The 23904-nt window shown below is 48.5% G+C and overlaps 1 protein-coding gene across 1 annotated transcript; it reads right to left on the bottom strand.

Annotated features, from left to right (window-relative positions):
- Nucleotides 1–2713: 2713 nt before the first annotated feature.
- Nucleotides 2714–8601, bottom strand: LOC134510140 (homeobox protein NANOG-like). The gene is made up of 4 exons (XM_063323070.1): nucleotides 8421–8601; nucleotides 4910–5184; nucleotides 3509–3598; nucleotides 2714–3076 (listed from the first exon to the last, which is right to left on the bottom strand). The coding sequence occupies exons 1-4, from the start codon at nucleotides 8599–8601 to the stop codon at nucleotides 2714–2716; spliced, it is 909 nt and encodes a 302-aa protein (XP_063179140.1).
- Nucleotides 8602–23904: the final 15303 nt, after the last annotated feature.

Raw genomic sequence — 23904 nt, forward strand, 5'->3', positions numbered from 1 at the left:
CTTCTGAGTGGGCCATGAGCAAGGGCTCACAGCCCCAGTTGTCTCTCCAGTGCAGATAAAAGACATGATCTTTGCTTTAATAGGCTCTTCCCTACAGGCATGTGTAAGCATTATATTTAGTTATCTAGCTACACCGCATCACTCAAACGCTGAGCTAACAGGGTTTTGGAAATTTTCAGTAAAGCACTGCTACATGTCTCTTGCTTGGCCCATCATCAAGTGGCCAGGAGCATCTTGTCCAGCACCCAAAATCATGGCACTGGTCTTAGACCAAAAAAAAAAAAAGTTTTTCCTTTCCTGTGAGGGACATGTTATCTTCATGCTGTCCAAAGTTTTGAAGAGCACCCTCGGGTCATATCTGTGAATCTCTTTCATAACCAGGCTAGAATTAATTTCTCACATTTAGTGGCAGTCCATCTGTTCACAGAAAGGGTATGTCTCTAGCAGCTGGGCTGTGTCTGAACCACTAAATCTTTTACAAATTACAACATCGGGACTGCTGCCTTAGGTGAGCCCCAAGATCCATCCAAGTCTTTGCTAGATACTAGTGGAAAACCAGAAGAGAAAATAAGTCACAGATGTTCCTCTCTGGCTGGCGGTGGCCAAGTGGCTGCCTGTAACTGGAGCTGCATCCTGATACAGCAGACATCAATGAACTCCCTTCCTGGAAGTTGCTTTCTTGCCTGTTTGAATTCCAAAAGTTTCTTGGTCCTCAGAACCACCTGTGGCAATAAGCTCAGTCTTTGAGTGATGGCCTCTGAAAAATGTTATGGGTCTCTTGAGGAAACTGCAAGATTTGGTACTGTTTATTAGCACAGCTTTGCTGAAGGTCAATCATTGGGAGATCACAACTATTACTATTGTAGTCAGCATCCTTCTGCAAGACAGTCCCAGAGACTTCACACCAAGATCCTGCTTGTCCTAAAGCATCCCTGAAGGAACAGGGCGTGATAGGTGCCTCCTTTTCCAGAGAAGTATTAGTGAGGAGCAGTCACAAGCTCAACTTTTTTGCCTACAGCAGCCTTTTATGGAGGTGTCATGGAAAGGTTCCAGGTGATATTCAGGTTAATGACAGCACTGTTGGCTCCAAAGGAGCTGAATAAACTCCTCCCACTCATGTGAGAGCCTTGATAATTGCTGCTATCGTAGTCCACCTTCAGATATTAACCAGCACCTTTCAGTTAAGCTAATTCAATTGATTCCCATCCCTCTGACGGTGCAGCAGTTGCAAGAACATGTCTTTCCCAAGCTTAGGCACTTACTTTTTGGGTGTAAGACATTTGTGTTTGGGCTGTGATTTAAAATGCATCTCCAAAATGGTACGACTTGGAAATTAGCCCTCCAATCGATCTTATTTTTCCCCAAATCATGCTGGTTATACAGTTTACAGTACAGCTCTATAAACAGTGTAGCTGGACAACCAAAGAGTGTCTGCATGAGGGAGTGGAAGTGGGAACAAACAGCTGTGAGGCACAGGGACAGAAACTGGCTTTGCCAATAAAAGACCATGCCTCTTATTACGCCGGTTGCAAGCATCAATTGCCTTCATTTTATGCCCATTTTTTTTTAACCATGACAGCTACTTCATTGCATTAAGATAAAGTCATTGTCATCATCAAAGAGTGATAGAAAACCTGTGGCTCAGGTTACTGGGGCTCCGTTATTAAATCTACCTTGATACACACATCTGGTTTTAGGTACTTAGACATTTATAGTGGTACCTCTATGTTTTAGCCGGTCCCAGTATTAAACATTGCTAGGTAGGGGAAATTCTTAAGGTGGGTGGTAGTTAGTCACTTTGTCCTTCAACTCTAGATATCTGGCATTGCTAAGAGTCATGAAGCTGATCCACTAATAACACAGAAAAATCTCTATTTGTAGGTTCAGAGTCAAATCAGTAACGACAATGCCATACGGTTGCTATGGCTATTTATGCTCCGTCTGGATTTTATACTGCAATGCTCTGTTACAGTGGAATAAAGATACAAAAAAAATACATAATCCATCTTAAAAAATATTTTATTATTTGCCCAATTGAACGCACTGTTCGGTTTTCTTGAGGGGAGGCACAGAAAGATACACACTAGAACAAAGGGCTTATTTACCATGTTGATGCTTATGAGATCATCTTGCCAGCCTTTCTGCAAGCTGCTTATCACATCTCCTTTCACTAGACACTTCATCAATTCTATACCTTAGGGCTGACCTACAGGACTGGCGATCTAACCATCAGATGGCTGCCTGGCATGTGACAGTAACTTCTCCAACTTCAGTGAAAGACATGTGACCAGCACCTCTCCATACAGACCACGGCTTCACGTGTTACGCGTACACAACTGTGCAGTGATATGTATAAAAGAGATCCCCGAAGGAATCTGTGCCTCCTCTGAGACAAGTTACAATAATTTAGAAGGTCCAGGGGATAGTCTAGGTAGCCAGATCTTGGGTCTTGCTATAAGGGAGCTTGGTTGTCTGTGCCAATAAAGAAAGGTGCACATGTAAGGGCGTACAAATCAAGGGCTGTATGTACCTATATGGTCAAACAAGTATCTGCATGTCTGTGTGTCTGTGCATGCTTGCAGGCACATATTTGGATGTCAAAACAAGTTCTAGCTACGTAATGCCCTTGAGTTGGAGAACACATGAATAACAAAGGAAGAGATGAGAATAATATTTGATTTCTGGGTGCCCAAGTACCCCACATCCACAGTGCTTAGGAGTGATAGAGATGGTGGCCGGCGGTGGTTGGGAAAGGAGCCCCCATGGTGGCCGAGTGGTGGAAGTTACAGCCGTCACCTGTCTTTGTGCCTGGATATTCCACACTGCCAGGACAGCTGTGGTAAAAGTCTACTTTGTGCTGGGCAATGAAGCCCACTGTCTGCTGGACACTGCAGGTGCCCCCACCTTTGCCAAAGACTCCTCCATCCTCGTTGGTCACAATGGTGTAAGCGTTCTGCCCTGTTCCATAGTGCTGACGGGGGGGAGGCATGGCTTGGATGTTGCTGGCTGCGGTGATCGGGTAGCCCTGGTGGAATTTGGGGTGCACGTCCAGGTAAGTACTTGGCTGGAAGCCACTCTGAAAGGGAAAGACAGAGAGTCAGAACACATACCTTCACTGGTGTGGAGACACATAGTGGGGCTATGTCCCTTCACATTTCATGTTGTCTCTTGATCAGCAGCAATGGCACGGGAGGGCAAGAAGAACCATATCCATCTCCATAGCTCAGGGGTGGATACGCAGTCACATATATATATATATATATATATATATATATATATGAGGAAAAGAGCTTTTCTCTGGAAGCATTTCAGCGGCATAGTCAGCCCACTGCTAGGCTACCTACAGAACATGGAGAGTTGTGCCAAGTCTGTGCCTCTGTGCTGAACAAACTAGAAGGCAGGATACGCTAGTACTTGTATGCTGAAGTTGCCCCTGTGAAGGAAATATATCACAGGACTTATCTGCCTAGATAGAAGGGCCATGCTGAGCCTCGTGCTATGTTCTTACTTGTGTGAGGCACTGAGCCCGTTCAGTCCACAGGCTGTGCTTCTGACACCTTTTCAGCTTCATTCTCCGGTTCTGGAACCAAGTCTTAACCTGCATGGGGAAGGGAGAGCAGAGAAAACATCAGCAAAGGAGAGGGAAGAGCAAACCTTATCAGATTCACAAGCAGCAAAGAGTGACCAGATGGCATAGATATATGGACAGCAGCAGATAAAGCCCTTTAAGAGCTCCCTGGGGTTGCTGCCAAGGGGAGATGTCTGTCTAGCAGCCTCAGCAGGTGGTTGGTACATCTGCATGGTTGGGGGAGGGAGCGGCATTATGTCCACGGGACAGTCATAGCTGTGACAAATTGACTCATTTCAATCATGGAGATGAATGAGTGGTGCAAATTAGACCCACCCAGGTCTCTACAAGGCCCCTGCACTACAGTCTGACTTCTAAGACACTGTTTCGGCGTGCCAGTGAGCGGAGAAGGGAGAGGACCAGCAGCTCCCAAATTCAAGGCTCCTTGCTGGGGTGAATTCCAGAGCCGTTTCCCCTCAGGGCTGTGTCTGCAGCCTTTGCAAGGATGTGGATTCGGGGAAAGAGCAAATTGTCCGACCGGTCTTTTTCCTGACAGCAGGCAGTTCAGCGTGTGCATGTGTATGTGTGCGCTTACAATGCATGTGTAACTTTTTTAGTCCCAGGGCATTCCCTGGCATCCAGGCCATCATGCCCGGGTCTGAGACCCAAATTCCAGGCAGATTTTGGACTTGTAACTGCAAGCGCTTGTGCCCCATTGCCCAGTCCCCTCTGCTTTAGGAAGGCATCAATTGAGCTAGGGCCAGTTCACTACACACAACCTACCTGGAGACCAGCAGAGACCCTAAAGGGCTGCGATGTATGAACCTAGCAGTACCCACACGGAGCGGGTGTCAAGCAGCCAGGCAGTGCTGAGGGTGGGACATTATTAGGCATTCAACAAGATCAGCCCCAGGAAAAGTTAGCAATAGCTTTCAGCATGTCGCAGTTCTGTGGTTCAGAGAACTGATGCATGCCAGGGTTTCTGTGAAGGTCACCAGTGCATGGAAAAAATGCGTGAAGTGCTGTCAAGCACAGGGTAGATGTTATTTGTGGCAAACAACATATTCATCACTGTATTTGCAATTCTATTACAAGTATTGGCAACAGTACCCTTAACTGACCTCTCACTGGGGAGGCCCCAATGAGGTGCCACTGACTCTCCTGTCCCCCGGAAGTGCTTCTGATCTTTGGGCATGAATAGATAGGGGAGCAACTGTTAGCTGGCACCTTTGCCTCTATACTATGCTGCTGGGAACTCATTTTTCCATCCTGTCACTGCCTTGTGTGACCGTTAAGCCACTGTGTGACAGATATACCATGGGTCAAAGTCTCTGTGTTCACCTGCTTGTATGTGAGCCCCAGGACAGCAGCCAGCTCCCGGATCTGCTGTGGGCTGAGGTACTTCTGGCTCTGGAACCGCTGGTGCAGGGTTTGCAGCTGCTCCTTGGAGAAAGCCGTGCGGCTCTTGGCCTTCCTAACACCCTCCATGCCATCTTCTTTGCCCTTCTGAGACTTAGCTGTAGGCTGTGGGGAAGAGGATGCCGAATGTGGACTGGTGGCTGAATCTGGTGTGAATTGGCTGAAATTCCCAGAGCTGGATGAAGCTGGGGATACTTCTAGAAATAAAAAGACAATGGGAAAAGGTATACAAGACATTATGCACAGCTGTATTCCTACAAGCATGCTCCCTGCCTGCTGTAGAGCTCCTTGCCTACCAGAGAGGGGCTTTCTTGAGGCAAAGGCTTTGTGTCACCCTGCTTTCTTCATGGATCCGTGAGCACAGACAAGCCCACTGACAGCAAGCAGCTTCCCAGCTCAGCCTTCTGGATTGCCCATGGCTCCCTTTTGCATGGTGGAAAAGTCAGGGCAGGGAGGGGAGAATGGTGGACGTTGTCTCACAGTGTTACTATCCTGCTCCAAAAGGCCCTGGTAATATTTTGGTCTCAGTGAGGTGTAAAGAGGCCTGGTCATGACTGCAAGCATGGCCTTGGGTTGGTGACTAGGGTCCCCAAAACTTCCTGCCCAGTAATTTCAAGGCACCTGATAGGCAGTGGAAAAGCATCCTCCGACCAGGTTGTATGGTGGGGCAGAGCAATTGGTGCCTCACAACGATGGGGCGGCGGGTGGAGAGCATCAGTCAGGCCTTGGATATTGGCTCACTCCTGTTGGCCTGTGGCTCCCACTACAGACCATCCCACTGCTGGAAACACGTGTATAGATGAAGGGACCTATTTGGCTGAGGGGGGCTTCTGGTGAGAGAATAATGAAGGAGAGAAATTTGACATGGAAGAGGGGAGATAGAGAGGAAAGGTGGATGTGTGGGACAGGTGAGAAGAGCCAGTAATCCTGTACCAGGGGCATGGGGGACAAAATTCAAGAGTGCAGAGAAAGGTGTCCAAGCCCCTTCTCATTTGTCCTGGTACATGTCTTAAGGGGTCTCTGTTGAGGACAAAGTCAAGATAAAGATCTAAAGCAAAAACTTCCTAAACAATCTGGGCTACTAGTCCAGACAAAAGCCGACAAAATGCTAAGTCATTCAGGCTGCCTGAACAGGAGAATGCTAACAACAGAGATTACCCTAGAACCTTTTTGTCAGGTGCCTGGTTGCTGTGGTCTGTGAGAGGCTGAGACCTTCTCAGGCCAGCCCTGACTGAAGGGCCAGTCTGCCCCCTGCCCCATAACTGCAATGATAGATCTGTCCATCCCTCCTTCCTCCGGCTACTGCTCTGCAAACCTTCTGCATGGTCCATCCCCTCTCTTCCTACCGACCTTTCAGGAGAGTCGGGGTATAGTGAATTGGGCAGTGCCATTTTCAGTACACACCTCCTGACTACTGAGCCCAACCAATAGCTCCCAATCTCCTTCCTAGTCACCCTGCGAGCTGTGACTCTGAAGCCCACTGACACCCTCCTCAACCTCCCAAATGTATATCCAATGCAAAGTACTGATGGCCTCCTGAGGAATGGGCTCCTCATCCACCCTACCAAACCCTTCCTACCAAAACCTTCTTCTGTCCTAAACGGAGAGGCTACTAAGCAATCACTCAAAAGCCTTGAGGTGTTGCTGGGCCTAAGAAAGGTGGCCATATCTGCGGTATCTTTTCCCTTGTTACCCCTCTGACAGAGGCATGCCTGTCTTTCTGGTGCCTGCCCCTCTAGAGTTGCAGGGTCTTATAGGCCTGCTCTTAGCTATTTCCTATCCCTAAGAGATGCTAATCACCCAGAGCTCGGGATGTGTGAAGAGACAGGGATGTAGTGGGGCAGGTTTCTAGTGCTGGGGAGTGGGGCCGTGAGGATTACAAAGGGATTCTGCCCATGAGGAGAAAGGGACTGTCAACAGAAGAGGTGCAAGGGCCTGAGGTGTTATGGGCATGGGAATAGACTGCAGAGCCTGAGAGGAAGCTGAACATCTGTGATGACCTGGATGCACAGGAAGCTAAAATGTCATATTGGACCACAGGATGCTCGGCTTTTGCAGGCTGTTTAGTAAAAACCTTATAGGTAGGACGTGAGCATGCTGAGAATGTGGGCTTGGAAAACAGGAAAGTATTCTGTTAGACAGGAACCACAGCAAGACACCATAGAGCTAAATATCCCACATGTTCCTGCTCGGCCTGTCATCCCAAACCCTCATGTAGTTTACCACCTGCAGCTCAAGGTCAAGACAAAGGCGCTCCCTCTCCCATGAGAAGAGAGTGAAAGGAAAGAGGAAGCAAGAAACACAAACAGCAGTGCAACAGACATAAACATGAACACCTAAGACAGACCCACTCCCACAAACCCTTGACATCTGTAGGCTTTTGCTGCCACGACTGGGGCCTCTCTGTAGAGAGGCACCAGAGGAGAGTGTTTGAAGACAGGCTTTAAATCTGTATGCCAGGCCCATTGGGGGCACAAATGAGTCAATCTGCCTGCGGCCTCTGTGGAGCAGGCAGCACGCAAAGAACCTAAGCCTTTCTCCAAACTACCTGGGGCAAGTAGCCATGTGCCCAGTAGTCTCCAGTCACTCTGCCCAAGCCTGTAGCTCTCTGTAGCTACAGGGCTTGAAATTGGAACTCCAAAAGCTCACTCTCCTCCCACCTATTAATCTTACAAGAGCGTTAGTCACTCTGTTGACCTGCAACAGGGCTGGGCAAAAACCTGCTTTAATCAGCTGTTCTGTTGCCACTCTGGAGTGGGAGAGGAATGTCAGGAACAGAAAATGCCACCGCGGTGGGGCCTGGGACATTTTTTGCAAAGAGAGAAAGGCAAGGCAACAAGAACATAGAAAGGAGAGGGAAACAGAGAGAGGAAAATGGCAAACTAAAAGAAGCAGACAATAATGACGCTGGATTTAAAGGGAGGAGATTTCCCAGCACAGTGATTCAGAGCACACCCTGGCTCAAGTTTAATGAGCATATGACGGGCACGAGGAGTTTGTAAGGGGATAAGGGATGCCACAAGCAGAATTCCCTTCAGGATTTGTTTCTCTCCATAGCACACATGACAGCATTTGACTGAAAGGAGGCTCAGACATTCCTGCCCCGAGAACCATGAACTTCCATAAGACCATCTTGTCACACTGCCCTTCAGCCTGGGGCGGAGACCTGCCAGTGCCTGGACTCTCACTGGCTCTGCTGAGGTTTAGGAAACCGGTTCACAGCCACCAAAGAAAAGCAGCATGGAAAGGTGCTGTCACTGCCCAAGGTCACCCATCCTACTTGCCTACCACATCCCACTTTGCCCAGCTCACACATTAGGAAACCCGAGGCAGGAAGAGAGAAAAATTTGCCCAAGGTGGTTAAGTGAGCGGCTGACCTGGGAGCACAGGTATGCTGGGGATCAGGCTCTGGGACTTGGCGGAAACGCCTTACCTGCTGTCTGCCTCTTCCCTCCTGCCTCCGGAGACTGACTGGCACTGGCGGCTCCCGCTGGCCCAGCCGAAGCAGGGGCATGTCCTGCCTCCCCCGCCGAGTTCCAGTAAAACTCCACGTACCCCATGCCACTCCCGCTGGGGTAAGCCTGGTAAGGGGGCAGAGCCAAGTGTGCGCACATGGGGGGCAGAGGAAGGGGTGATTCCCCCGCCTTCTAAGAGATGCCACCTTCACCTGGGGGCCAGGTCTCACCACAAGCTGAGGGAGCTCGGAGTGTAGACAGGCGGTTACCTTTATAGCTGGCTATACCCTGCCTGGGCCTGCAATATTCACCATCGTCCGCTCCTCCAGGCTCTTTGTCATGTTAAAGAGGCTGATTGGTGGGGTGGGGACAGAGCCGGGGGGGTGGGGGAAGAGGGGAAGCCACATATGGCATCAGGGCTAAAATATGTCCCCTGTGAATTCTTCCCATTCTGCAGGTTCCTCAGTCTCACCTGAGCAGGGGTCTGATCCAGGGCCCCGGGAAACCTCCTCCCTCTTGCTTCAAATTGTCCTGTCACAAAAGAAACCCGTGAGCGCAGATGTCCTGTGGAAGAGAGCTGTTCACTGCACTGGGAGAACAAATCCCAACTAATATCCACCACATGGGAGTGGACAGGAGGCAGATCTGCTGCTGAGCTGCTCTGTAGCACATCGGGCAAACCCAAGCCCTGGCTCCAGGTTATAGTGAGGGTTCTGAGACCTTTGCTTCATTGCTTGTGTCACATTGACACCCCCCACAAGACCCACACACACCCTCCTGACCTGACAGCACTTCCCACACTCTTGGTGCAGGTGTCATAGATGGAGCAAGCAGGGAAACCCAAGTAGGGATCAGACCTGGGGCTAGAACCTACCAGTTTTTTGAAACTGAGAAGGAATTTCCTTCATGCAGGCATTTGAAGGAGCCAGCTGAAAACACATCTGGCCCATCTTCCACATGCCTGCACCAGAGCAAACTCAGAAACACTGAACAAGTCACATCTACCACCAGATCTCGTTTTGCAGAGCACACTCAGAAATCTCAGCTGGCTGGTCTACAGAGGAACAGTCAACAGAGACAGAGGTAGGAAGAAATTTAGCGCAGGTGAGGTCCACAGCTAGCAGATTTGCTCCCCCATGTCCTTTCAAAGTCACGTCCTTTCTTTTGCATAGTCTTGGCTGTGGCCTTTGCCAGGCTGTCACAGGCTGGTTGGAATATAGAAGATGAAGAGTTTCCTTTAAGGCAGCATTAGCTGATGCTTGCTGACATATGGCCCACACAAGGGGGACAGGCACCTTCAGAGCTGTCGATTAAATAACTAGAGTGAGCCACAGAATCCAGCTATGGGCCTGCAGGCTGGTCTGCTCTGTGGGCTTGCTCCAGTCCCTACCCCTCAGGAGGTTTTGGTCTTCCCGTGTTTAGGAAGATTTTATTAGTTTCATCTCAAAAGACATTGCGAGTCTCTAGCTAATGTCTGTATTTCTCAGTGCACAGACAGAAGTTCCAGAATAAATCCAAATGCTTCTTGCCAGAAACAGCCCTGCCTTGGCACAAGGACATGTGCATGCCTCACATGAGATAGTCAGAGCTGAGGGTGCAGATCCACAGAAGCGTTAACTGATTTAACAAGGACTGTCCCTGCACCCCTCTGCACCTCATTCATTGCTCCACAGGTGCTTGTAGCTGCCTTCTTGTAGCTTGTATCTAGCCTGTGCTAGCACCCAGTGCCTCCTGAACAGGCTAGAGAGGGAAACCTGCTTGCCGTGAGAGTGTTCAAGCATCAGCAGGGAGAAGAAATAGACAGGTGGGGGATCAGCAAGACCATAGGAAATGGGATTTAGATCAGTTTAAAAGGATGTAGGACACCACCTCTAGCAGCACTTCTGCTGCTGCTCTGTGTCCCATGGCAGGCACCTTCCCTGTTGGTAGAGCAGGGGCAACTTGGGAGCCTTCTGAGATCCCTGCGTGGGAAATCGAAAGGAACCGCAGGACTGGCCTGTGTGTGAACCTGAAAATCAATGCAACTGCTTTTGAGCTGTCATGGGCAGACCATTCAACTCACTTGCCACATGACCGCATGATTCTGCTGCCTTGGGACCAGCCACTTTCCCATGAGGTGCAGACTGTAGGGAGCTAAGGGCCTGGTTAGGGCCTTTTTAAAACTTGACCCTCAGTATTATGTTTTCTGTTTGCACGAAACAGTTTTCTATGCCTACAAACTGCAGTGACTGACATCTCTCTGCACAAGAAATGCATTTTTAAATATGAAATTAGCTTGCAAAACTGAAAGCAAAACAGGGCTTTTGAGCGCATCTGCCTCGATGGAATCCCAAGAACATCCTGAATATGGCAATTACTCTGCAACAGCCTCTACATGGTGGTTTTGGCTTATGCCTCACTTCTGAATCATTCCACCTTTCTGAGCTGCAGTGCTACAAGAGCTCAGATCACTCTCCCTCTTATTGGCCCTCAGGCCTTAACTGATTAAGCAAAGGGAGAAACACCAATGACATGAGCTGTACAGAGCTTGGGACCCCGCTGGGCAGCTTCAGTGCCAGTCAAAGAGAATGTCCTGGGCTCCTTATTCATGGCTGGCCTGTATGTTGGTGTTCAAGTTTTCATGGCCTTAGGTGCAGTTAGAAAACGAAAACAAGGTAGCAGACTTGGAGGATATCAACATGTCTTCTAAGACTGCTTAATCTGAATATCTGGCAGAGTACGTGGCATTGGGGTGCTGGTGTGGGTGGCAGTGGGTATCTGCGTACTTGTTGGGAGTCTCACTGGCGGAGCACTTTGCACCTGGTGTCCTTGATTTCAGCCACTTCTGAAAGGTGTGTGGGATCTTTCTTGCAAAGCGCCCAAGGCCATGATAAACTAGCATAGTCACCTGCACTACAAAGTCCCCGCTGGGCAGAAACCGGGGAGGAGGGTGGTGCTGCCCCTGGGAGCAGAGCCACCCGCCCAACTGGACCAGTGAGTGGGGCAGGAGAGAGGGAGTCACCACCCCGGGGGGCAGGAGGGGAACCAAGAGGCAGGGGAGCTGAAGGAACCTCCGGGCCTCAACCCCCACGGTTTCAGAGCAGCACCGCCTCTCAGGGACCAGCTTATCTCCCCGTGAAGCAGGTGATGCAGCCTGTGGCGAAGGCAGCGGCTCCCGAAAAACAGCACTGCAGGCAACTGGCAGATGTGGCTTGGCATCAAACTGATGCAAATCCTGGTTGGTTTGGTACTGTGTTATTCCAGGCTGGGCCCAAATACTATTACCTTACAACGATCTCCACGAAAACCTTCTCAGGCTCATGCTCTTGGCTTAAACAACCTTTATCTGCTCTTCTGTACCATGAAGCTGAAAGCACATTCCAATAAAAACAGGGTAAATTCTTCCCGGGCGTGTTTGTAACATGATCTTTCATCAACAGGTAAGTCCTTTGCTTTCTCTGAGACGGCACTGAACTTTGCAACAGCGACAGCAATGAAACAGTAGCCTGTAAATGACCAGGTTTCCTCCATAAAGATAGTGAAGTAGGAAGACTAGTAGTTAGAGAGACCAGGAGGAAAGAGGAAAAGTCCTCATTCTCTGCTCCCGTGCCCTCCCTGATGGGGCTCATGCTGACTTGCCCAAAATAGCCACAAAGTAGTGAACCCAGGTGCTACTGACAGGGTAGCTCTACTGACGTGAGAAGGAGGAGAGGCTGAAAAAGAAACCTTGCAAACTGGGCTGGGATTATGGACATCATTCAGAAGATGCTCAACCAGAGCAGAAGACGGAGAACATGCTCATGGAAATGTTTTCTGTAACTAGGTCCTTTCACTGGCTCAGTTCATATGGTTGTGACAACCTAATTTTCTTATGACGATCACTGCCTAGCCATGTTTGGTCACTGCCCTGATGTCTTCTACACCTTTCATAGGTGATGTCAGCAAAATCGTCCTGCCAGGCAACAGTTTTTGATTTGTTTGGTGAGGATTGCTTCTTTTTTTCATTGGAGTTTTAGGTAACAAATGACCTTTCAGCCTCTTCATTTGTCAATTTCTCCTCTTTTCTCCTAAAAGAGGAATCAGACCGGGTCAAATGGGAATGCTCAGATCTGGATAGAGACACTGAATGGACCTGACTCTGAGATGTCTGTGTTCTGGCAAAGTGTCCATGACAGCTAACACGAAAACAGGGCTTGACATGTACAGCGTGGACATAACAAGAGCCAGAACTGAAAGTTGAAGCTGACAGCATCCTGAATAGACTTAGATGTTCAGTCACAGCGTGAGCCCCCGTGGCTCCCCTCTTCTTGGTGTAGCTCTAGCCAACAGCTCTTCAGTGAAGATACAGCTGATGCCACCAACAGGAGCATTGCTATACCTGCATTCATGGTTGGCTGGCAGAGCTGTGGCAGTTTGGGCTGCAACAGTTTAGAAGTCCTCATTGCTGCCACGACGCCGGGAGAACACCAAGTTTCTCGGAGGCTTGGCCTCACCAGACCCCGCTTGGGGGGTGCATGGGGAGCGCCTCTCCCCAGAAGGTCCTGCGCTGCGGGCTCAGGTGCTGCAAGGGGTGGGCGAGCACCTGGCAACCCTCCAGAGGCTTTCTGGGCCACATAGTCTCTTTCTGCAACTAGTAATATTGGCAAACAAGCTTTTTTTTTTTTTTCCCCCTGTTCCAGTTGGCTTTCAAAAAAAGTATGCTTTTCAGTCCTTGAACTTGCTGAATGTGATTTCGGTTAAGTATTCAAAGATAGTTAATGGAGTTGTTTTAAGAAAAAGGCTTTGACGCTGTTATTTTATAGTATTTCTCCTTTCTTTGAAGCCTTAAACAAATGCCCTGCTTTGTTTAAGCATTTGCAGGGCATTTTGGATTGACATTTATAGTAATGGCTTAATCTAAAAACATTTATAAAAGTAAAAAAAGTGGAAAATACAGTCAATGATAGGAACCAAAGTAGCTAAAACAGTTCCACATTGCAACGTTCCCATTCTGCTCCCCTTTCAAACACTTAGTTCAGCGTGTTGATTCTTTAGTTGTAACCTGAACTTGAATTTACTTCTTTTAAAGCACCATATTTTTCTTCAAAGACTTTTCTTTTTTTGGTGATTGATCATCTTGTACATTATTTCTTTCCTTTGTGGTAGACTGTGCTGTAATCTAGTCAGATCCATGTGTTTGCCTGTTCTGGCAATGGCCTCGTCCCCCTTGCAAATACTGTTAATGAGTCTGTACCAGAAAAGGATATTTTTTTCCCTCTAACACATACGGTCTTGCTGTACTGAGGATAGGCAGTAGAAAGGAAAATTTATTCCAGAAAATCATAAACATGCTGCTGCTTTTTGGTTTTTTCAGGTGTGTCATGCTGAGCTGAAAAATTCTGAAAGCGGTAAAATATACTCCCAGTGAGGGAATATAACCAAGTTTTAGTTGGGTGATCAAATAGAAAAAGGAAAAGGATTCCCTTTCTCTTCTTAGGCTATTCTGGGCCTAGAGATAAATAGGGTCAGAGCTGGTACTTTACCGTACATAGCAGCCATCCAGAGCCACAAAAAATTAAGTTAAAATCTCTCAGGGCTGGAAGATGTAAGAGGAGCTATGGTAATGCCTACCTAAAAAACACTGGGGAGGGGGTGGGGGTGTGGTGTGTGTCTAGGAAGTCTGCAAATCTTAAATAACATTCCTCAGTATTTCCTTGCTGCCTTCCATTTTTCCTTCTGTAAATGTAATTTAGGAGTCAGCTTCCCATATTAAGTGTTTTTGGTTCACGAAGGAAGGGAACGTTTTGCAAAGGCTCTTTAATTGTTCAGATTAACAAAAGCCCAACTTATTTTGCTGTGCAAAATTTTTCAGTAAAATCGGCAAAAGGTAAAAGTGAAAATCTGTGCCACACTCACACATATATATACATATATATTTAAATCCTCTCCCTCTATCTCCTTCTCTCTCTTTTTTTTTTTTTTTTTTTTAAAAATCCACCCAGTGAAAAAAAGGTAAGGGCCAAGAGACGAATGGACTTGGCTAGGCTCAAGCTATTGCTTTCCATGATGCTTTCGTGGTTTTCACTCATCCTCTTCATGGCCAGAGAATCAGGGCACAGCCTCATAAAGGAACTGTGAAAGGGTGTTCAATATCTTTTGAGCATGGGGCACGCATATAGAGGATGAGTTGGTCGGGAAATCTGCCCGCAGAACAAGGCAGGAGGAAGAGGAAACTGCATTGGGATATCTCTGCAGGGGTATAAGATACAGAGAGAGCAGGTGATGGATTTTGGCAGGTGGAGGAAAGTTAAGAGGTTTCTTGGTTGCAGTAAATGCAGAGAAAGCCTGTCTTAAGGGGCTTATAGGCCCTGGAGCATCAAACCTTACCGACTCTGACATATCTAGACAGAGAAGAATGCAGTGTGCTCCTTTACCAGTCACCGGCTCTGGTATCTGGGATTCCACCAGCCCAAATGTGCCAGGAATTAAGTCTCCCCAGACAAACAGAGATAACATAGCAGCGCTCTGATCAAGGGACTGATATCAAAGGAGCAAATCTCTCAGCCCCAGGGATGAATCATCAGAGCAGTTTATTCCAACCTTTTCTCCTCCTTTCAAATATCAGGTTCAATTGCAGCAACAGCAGCACAAAAGGCTTCGTCATCCTAGGTGCTGCAAAGACAGGGAAAACACAACCAGGAGGAATGGAATTCACAGGTGATACAAGGCTGGGAGGGTGTTGCAAATACCACAGAGAACAAAGAAGCAATGCAAAAGTAACCTATCTTGCTTGGGAAGGGAGGAAGAAGGAAAGATGGGGGCCAGTCATGCACCTGGAGAGAAAGAATCTCAAAGGTAAGTCATCAAAGGGAGATGTCTAGAAGACACAGCATAAAGAAAAAAAAAAGATAGGCAAAAGAGATGAATGTTTGCCAGCCGAGGCATACTGAATTCAAGCAACAGCAGTACTATTTTGCAGGCATGCAAGCACTTGACAAAGATCCGTATAATCTCATTTTCATGGATGGGGAAACTGAGGCACCACATGGGCTCAGTAAAGGACCTGCTATTGTGCAGCACCAGCCACACCTTGGCTAGGCAGAAACACCAGGTTGTCGCTGCAGAAAACTTTTGTCTTAGATCTGAAGGGCAGTACTAAGCACCGTTATGGTGAGATTACACTAAGAAGGTTACATTCTGGTTTGTGTGCCCTGCAAAATGAGGGGGACGAGGAGGAGAGGGAAGCACCAGGGAAGAGCAGCAGGCACAGGAGTGTTATAAAACACAGCTTCTTTCTGCCAAGCGAGTATCAAACCAGAATTGCAGCATCTCATCCTCTCTGCTCCTCAGCAATCTATGGATCTAATCTCTGTTTACACGCAGGGGGAGATCTGTCTCATCTGAAGGCATTCCCGTTGCCAGCTCCACTCAGGTTGCCCTTCCCACAGGGCAGGTGAGGACAGGTGGAAAGGGCCGAACAGGCAGACACAATGCCAGAGACAGGACTTTGATGAAAGTAAATAAGGTTGTGTGTCACTTCAGCTCCGCTAGTTCTTCACAGTCATCTCACCTGTGTATGTACCAGCCCACTCTGGAACAGACGCGAGCCAGAGGGCCAAGCCGGGACTGGTCCTCTGCCTCGTCACCATCAGTGACAGTTCTGTTGGATGATGGTCCAGCAGGCTTTACTGTGGCATCAGCCACATCATTGCTGGATCTTAATAAACCATGTTGATAATGGGGCTGGTTCCCCCATGAGCTGTGTTAGCTCTGCAGGGCAAACAGGAGCAAGACTGTCAACTCTGTAGAAAAATCAGTTGATCCCCGAAGCCTGTAGCTGTGGCTCAGGTGCACACCAGGAGCCTCGGAAGTGCTTCTGTGCTGTAGTCTGATTTGGGTTGTGGTTTGGAGTTTGGGGTTTTGTGGGGGAGGGGGGAGGGAAGGGGTTGCATGTTTTGTGAGATGGTAGTATGGCATTCATATTTCAGAGTAGCCCTGCGCTTTGGCATGTCAAGATTTACCTCTATGAGATATCAGTCACTCTAAAAAAAATATTACTGATAATTACATTGCAGATGAATCTAAGCTTTCCAAGGAGAATTGGGGGCCCGGAGTGGATGACAACATCTATATGGACTATTTGCTAAGGGTGAGGCACCCGGGAAATGCCACATAACCAGCCATGTTTCCATGCTACAGACAGGGTAACACAGCATCAGCACCCTCCAGTAAGACTGCGCTTGATATCTTGTGTTTCCCTTGTGTGCTGTGCACTAGCAGGAATGAGACGTCTCAGGGGTGAGGAAGCAATTAATGGCCCAAAGGTAATCAGTTTTGGGGCGGTAACATCAACTCATTGGGAAAACAACAGGGAGAGTGGGTGGCTGGTGGCCTGTGGAAGCCTCTGAGTGAATAAAAAGCAGGAGAACTTTTTTAAAAGGTTGTGATATTCTTCTGGGACCCTGGCGAAGAAATACCTTCTGCTCACAGCAGAAGAGGCATGTAGCAAAAGTCGCCGGGGCTCACCACAGAAAGCAGAGCCCTCGGGTTTCTCCCAGCCTCAGGCTTGGGGTCTTTACCAGAGTGGTGCCTGAGGAGCTGCGGGCTGCAGAGCCACCTGGGTGGCAGAGCCACACAAAGAGCTGCAAGGTGAGCACAGCACGAACCTCCGCCTCCCGCAGCAGCCCTGCTGGCATCCCTGCCGCGCTTCTCCCTCTCCAGCACAGCAGAAGCCATCGTGAGGTGACCCTGCGCTAGGGCAGGGCTTGTAGTATGCAAGGATGGCAGTAGGAACATCCATTGGGCCATGGTCCCTGTGAGACAAGGATTTGGCTTGTGTTTAAGCTCAGCAGGTCCCCTGTGTCATGCAGAGTTTGGGATGGGATTAATGCAAGTTTAGTCACTGCCCAGGAGAACATGCCTCAAACCTCCACACCCTCCCCCAAAGCTTTGTCCACAGGGTTATACCTCTTGAAGAGAACCTGAGGCAGGAGAAGGAGAGCAGCATGAAGCAGGGCTTAAAGAACAGCTCTTTAAGGGGAGACGAGGAATAGCAAAGGGGAAGCAGAGAAGTGGGGAAGAGCAGGAGGAATGGGCTGAAACATCAGGGAAAATGCAGAGAGAATCCCAAAAGCGTGAAGGAGTGTAACACCAGGTCACCCTCAGCTCCGTATACAGGCAGGCCCTGCAACACGCGACATGAGGCAGAAGGAGCTATGGGAGAAATGGCACCATGAGAAAGCAGTGGGAAAATGACCTGCGGTAGAATGAAGAACCAAGTGAGGTGCAGGGGCACAAGAAAGGCCTTGAGGTATGAGAGAAATCCCAGAGCTGGCCAGGTAATGCAAGCCTGTCTCCATCCACACTTTCGGTCTAACCATCTCTGCCCTTCCTGAGGCTGAGAGGAGGTGTCGGCCTGGTGAAAGTGGGCAGTGATCACCCCAAAGGTGTAGTGGTCCCTAGTTCAGGGCATGCACAAGTACAGGTTCAGAGACAGATATACCAGAGAGCCTGTGAGGACCGAGAAGATCCACTATGAGATGGAAAGAGGCGCGGAGTTTAGCGAAATACTAGCTGCTTCCAGGGCCCTGGGAGATCACGGAAAGGAGAGGAAGGACCCCGCCAAGGAGCACGCATCGTGTTCAACTTACAGTGACTCCGGTGGTGCTTGTGGGACTGGAGAAAAGACCCGGCTCCACTGAATGGAAGAAGAGCCTCTACCAAGCTCACTGTGCTGTTCTGCCCCTTTTCTTATGGTAGCTGGGCCTCTGATGTGAATCAAAGGCAAACTGCAGGCTCAGCAGCGATTTTATGGCCCCCTTACCACAGGGAGCCCCCAGGGTGTGGTATGGGGGCTAGGTCACCCTGGAGCTGGGTGGAAATCTTGATTCTCTCTGCTGCCTGTGTGTATGGCTGTACAATTGCACTGATGCAGCTTTTGAATTACTTTCCCCTGCAGGAGAATGGAGGATGCAAGCTGCGATCAAGGCTCTCAGAAGGTCTCCCTAGGGCTGGCTGGGTGTGTGGACACTTTGCACCTTTTCATTACACCACTGGGGAGAATCAAGCATACTGTATGTGTGCAACCAAAGTGCTCACAGCCACAGACCACATATCAGATATGCGATCGTCATGGCTACGCTCCAAAACCTTCCTGGGTGCCCCATTTCTGAGAGCCGGGGAGCCGGGGACATGTCACCTTTGGCTCCCAGAACTCCCCAGTCAGCCGGCACCTCCCACAGCCCTTTGCACTGGCACCAGGCACAGCGCAGCCCCCTTCCCTTGTGCCCCTTTTCACCACCTTGCCCTTCCACGTCAGGCACCATGAGGGGATGACGACCCGCAAGCTGTGATACGCCTCTGCAGCGTTCCTGGTGTTGGGGCCCTGCACGAGCAAATACTCCTGGTGTCTGAGCCTCCGGTGCACGTCACTCCTTTAAGGCTTCCCATGAGCTTCAGATTTTCTCACTCTCTGCTTTTAAAGTGTTATTAACTCGGCCCGGCCCTTCCTTCAGCAGGAGAAAATGTGCTCTCTCAGTGCCGTTCAGTTAACAAAAGGTTAAGTCCCAGTCAAGGAAAAGAAAAAAGAAAGAAGCTGTCTCTTCATGAGCCACCACTGTGCAGGAAATTTTTGCTGAAGCTGAATTTCTAGCCAGCCCCGGCACCTGTGCTTTGGCTGCTCTGTCCTCACACCCACAGCCAGTCAGGGGCTGGACTTTCCATACCCAAGAAAAAATGTATCTCTCTCTTTACTTCTTCTTTTTAATTCTTCTTCTTCTTTTTTTTTCTTTTTTTTTCTTTTGGCTTCAATTACACTTGGAAAAAGAAGTCAGACTTGCTCACACAGCAGAATTGCCCCAGATGATGCATGTGGAAACACCGAAACCTGCCACTAATACGATGTTTTCCATTTTCGTTGTTGTTATTGTGACCAAAGCATTACAATGTACACAATTAGCTATGGGCTATGTATGACCAGTGTGAATACTATTCTTGCATGAGAACGGGGAAAAAGTCAGCACGAGAAAAAAGTCAAAGAGTAAAAGCAGGGTTATGCTGCTCCATCGGTCCCAAAAAGCTCTGCCTGTGGCATGAGATAAGGAAGCTGGAAAGCATTTCTTTCAAGGCTTCTGCACCGACAGTTTTTCTGAGATGGCCAAGCCCCTGCAGATTGCAGTGCAGTGGTGGTATCTCTCCAAAAAGTTGGCTTTGCTGACATTTGTCTTGGCCGGTTCTGTTTGTCAGGGCCCTGTCTTGCACTACCTAACACAGTTAGGAATCTACCTTTGCTTTGTGTTTATGGAAAGGCTGCTTCTATTATGCTACTCTGCTAACTTGAGTCTAGCTGAGCCAGCTGTATTTTGCATGCCCATCAGTTCTTCCTGGCTGTGGCACTTAAAAGGTCCTGAGTATTTATCATTTTGCCCTGCGCCCTTTATGCAGGTAGCTCTGAATGGCAGCTGACAATAAATTCCAACAGTTGATTGTTTGTGAAAAGTGTGTGGTCTGGTCATGTTTCTCTTTGGTTTCATGTGAAAAATCTCATTCTGCAGACAATCAGGAGTCCTAATTTCTAGTCTGCAGGATGTGAGTAACTTTCTGCAGAGACTGATTGCGCATATCCTGTGGGGCAGTTGTAATCTAACCTACATGCATGGTAAGATACAGTCTTGAAGGTGTTGCTTTCATAACACAGTGAAACTATAGCTACGGTGTGCTTAGTGGAAATTTTCAAAGGCCACCCATAGAATCATAGAATCATAGAATATGTTGGGTTGGAAGGGACCTTAAAGATCATCTAGTCCACCCCCCCCTGCAGTAAGCAGGGACACCTTCAACTAGATCAGATTGCTCAGAGCCTCATCAAGCCTGGCTTTGAATGTCTGCAGGGATGGGGCCTCCACCACCTCTCTGGGCAACCTGTTCCAGTGTTTCACTGTGATCTCCCATGGCACCCAGCTCCCTTATTGGTGGTGGTTGTTAAAATTTGACTGTGCTGAATTTATCAAATCAAGTACAATTTCTGGGGGAACTTGATGCAACTATATGGCTGAAAAACTGCTGTGAAGTAACTGGAGATAGGAACAGGAGAGGTCCTTTAGGAAGCCCCCACTTAAAAAGAACCACAGCCAAGAAATATGTCTGCAGAAACGCAGTTAGAATCCTGTGGAAGGACCCAGACAATATTTGTCCTTCTCTCTCTCCGGCAGTGACGGGCAACCCAAGTGTAGCTCTGCGCTTTTGTTTGACGATGTCAAGATTTCATTTAGATGGGCATGAACTTTGCTCACTGACTTCCCTAGGGCCATCACTTTGTTCATGAAAATATTCAGGTGCAAGGAAGGGAAGTGGTTTGCTCAGGATCACTCAGCCAGTCAGCAGAATAAAATGCGAGCTTCTCGGCTCGATGCCCCTGCTCTGACCAGGAGATGGCACTACCAGCATTTCTGCCTGAAGCTGGCGAGCTTTTTGCGCAGCCACGCATCCCGGCCAGCCGTTCCAGTTCGACCCCTTCATGCCAAGCACCACCCCGTGATAAGACCTCGGTGATCTACCTTGTTCTGTTTGCTTGACTTTCACCCTGATTGTCCCTTCATCCAATGAGGTTGCTTAGGAAGAAAAAGTACGCTGGCACAGCGTTTTGCTGCACCCAAAATACCCAGCCACCACTCCTCTTCTATCTATGTCGGCCCCCCTCCCTGTCCCTGTTTTCCCCTGCCTCTCATCACAGACCTGTCAGAAGAAGTGCGTAGATGCTCCAAACGAGTGCTGTGGCATGTAGTATTGCTGTCTGTTTTTAACCAGCAGGCTCAGCGCTGCGCTTGCATATCCAATATATCTGCAGGCACACCGATGTTTCCCCACCCTTCTCGTCAACTGCTGTCAAGATCTGCTTTAGTCACAGGACTAGGAGACAAAGAGCACACCACCTCCTGTTTCTACCTGCTGAGACATTATATCCCTTCAGCGTACCCCTTACTCCAAAGCCGTCTGCATTTTTTTGTTGATTCCCACCACCGCAGTATGCTTGGCAATGGTCTCTTTGTATCCACAGAACACTGTTGGATGGGCATGAAAGAACTGTTTTGGATGGCACATGGTGACGTAAAGACAAAGACTGCTGGGCAACAGCAAGTGCTGAGCTGCACATTCTCGGAGGATATAGGCTAGAGTTTATTTACGTCCTCTGCCTGCTCCCAATCCACCTTGCAGTCACGATCGCATGACTAAAAAGTGGGGTCTCCTACTGAGACGCCAAATAGCTACATAACACTGCCTGGCAGCCACTCCACCTCACTTCGTTCAGCTCCCCTCACAGCCATGCCACCTTCAAGGAGTCTCCCATATGAGGTCTTCCCAATCACTTTTGCCTTCAGAGACCTGGCCACTCTTCACCCCATACTTCTTTCCTCTCCTTACCAAACAGCTTCCTCCTGTCTCCTGCTTTTAACTGCCAGCAAGTGACATGTTCTGCGTATATGATAACCCTCTTGGCTAGTTCACTACAGCGACCACCTCCTGCATGCTCCAGGACTCTACTCTGGAGTCCCTCACTGTCTCTTCAGGCCTTCTGCTGCACCATCTCTCACTACTGCACTCCATTCCATCCTTCCTTGGCTTCCTCTTGTTGTGTCCCCTAAACATCACCCTCAACTTCAATCCAACCCTGATCCACCAGCTCCTCCCCGCCTCTCTGAGCCTGATGTATTCTTTTGACTGCTCTGAGACAGTGGAAAGTACTCGCCAGGCTTTGGGAATGCATTATCCTTCAGCATGGACAGCCTCCCTTTTGTCCACATTCACATAACACACAGGAAGGAAGGCATGCAACTGTTTCTGTCCCAGGAATCTGTAGTTCCGGTTGTGCCGTCAGTCTCTCTTCCACTGATTTGCAGCATCAGAGAGTTGTAAAAAGACACCGCGTCAGCAGCTGTTTGCCCTGGCCTAGGATCTTGGAATGAGGAATGAAAGACAGCATTTTCAAACCATTTTGTTGTGCAGAGAGTCTGGGAATTTGGATGAAAACTATCCTGGCTAAGGAAGGAGTTTCACAATGAATTCAAATGCAAAAAGCGTGTATGCAAGGAGTGGAAAAAAGGATATGGAGGCTACGGAGGAGGAGGACAGAAGCACTGCTTGTGTACTGAAGGACAAAATTGGAAAGGCCCATCGGAGCCCAGCTGGAGCAAAAACTTGCATGCAGAATGGGTGACAAGAGGGATTCTGTGATTATCCTAGTAGCCAGTCTAGGAAAAATACAGGTTTGCTGAGAAATGGGGGACAAACTAGTGATGGATGCCTCAGTCCCAGCAGAGGCTGAGGTACTCAAAGCCTTCCTTGCAACGGTCTGTAGAAGCAAAACCTGCTCCCAGATCTCAAAACTTACCATAAGGGTTTGGAAAGCTGAGGGACAGCTAGGAGTAGGGCAGCAACAGGCTCAATACTACTTAGAGAGGCTGGATATGTCACAATGCATGGGGTTGGATAAGATACACTACAAGGGTGCTGGGATACATCCAAAGCTGCTGAAAGAAGTGCCTGACGTGATTATGAGACTGCAGTCTTTCATCTGTCATCCCTGACAACTGGAAAAAGGGTATTGTTGTGGCCAACTGTATGGAAAGCAAGCTGGACGACTCGGGAACTCCAGACCAGCCATCCTTACCTCAGTACTATATCCTCTTGTCACCCAGTGTCAAATGTGCAAAGGGCAAGACTGTAATTGGGAAAGGTTGATACTGGTTTACCAAGGGCAAAACACCTGCCTTTGAAAATGAAAGGACTGGCAATATGGATTAGGGGAGAGTGGTTGATGTAACATACTTTGACATGAGTTACACTGCAGGTACTGTCCCACACAGCGTACTCCTTTGGAAGGAGAGGGAGGTATGGCAGCAAACCACTACTCAGCATACTGGGAAATGGGAAAATGTAAAATATCCCAGTGAAGGTGAATGACACCACCAGTAGAATAGCTCTTCCTAATTCCATGCCGGTGTCCTGGCAATGTGACATGGCCCAAAGAGTTCCCTGAGCAACACATCACGCTCTTCAACAGCCTTCTACACAGGGTAGAATACATCAGAAAGACTAAGCGTAACATCTAGACGAGATGATTGTCCATTAAAATATTCTATAGCACCGGAGGCAGAGGGAAAGCTAAATAGACTACACAATGCCATAACCAACTGACCAAATATTAGCAGATTTCCCCTAACTTTTTAATGAGCAGTCTCTGGAAATGGAAGAAGCATGCCACATCTATTGCCACCCCATACTTCTGATGTTCATCCACTAAATGTTGTTTTTCTTGAACACGTAATTTGTAGAGATGCATTTGTCCATGAAATATTTGGCACCTCCATGAGGCCAGGGGATATGTCAATGGAGAATTCACAGCCAGGGAGACAGCATGAGGAAGAAAGGCTTCACACTAGGCTCAGCTCGTTCATAATGGTCACAGTTGGAAAAATCCAACAGTGCATGTATCTAGGCATAAGCTGT

This window comes from Chroicocephalus ridibundus, chromosome 1, assembly GCF_963924245.1.
Source record: "Chroicocephalus ridibundus chromosome 1, bChrRid1.1, whole genome shotgun sequence".
NCBI classification, from domain to species: Eukaryota; Metazoa; Chordata; class Aves; order Charadriiformes; family Laridae; genus Chroicocephalus; species Chroicocephalus ridibundus.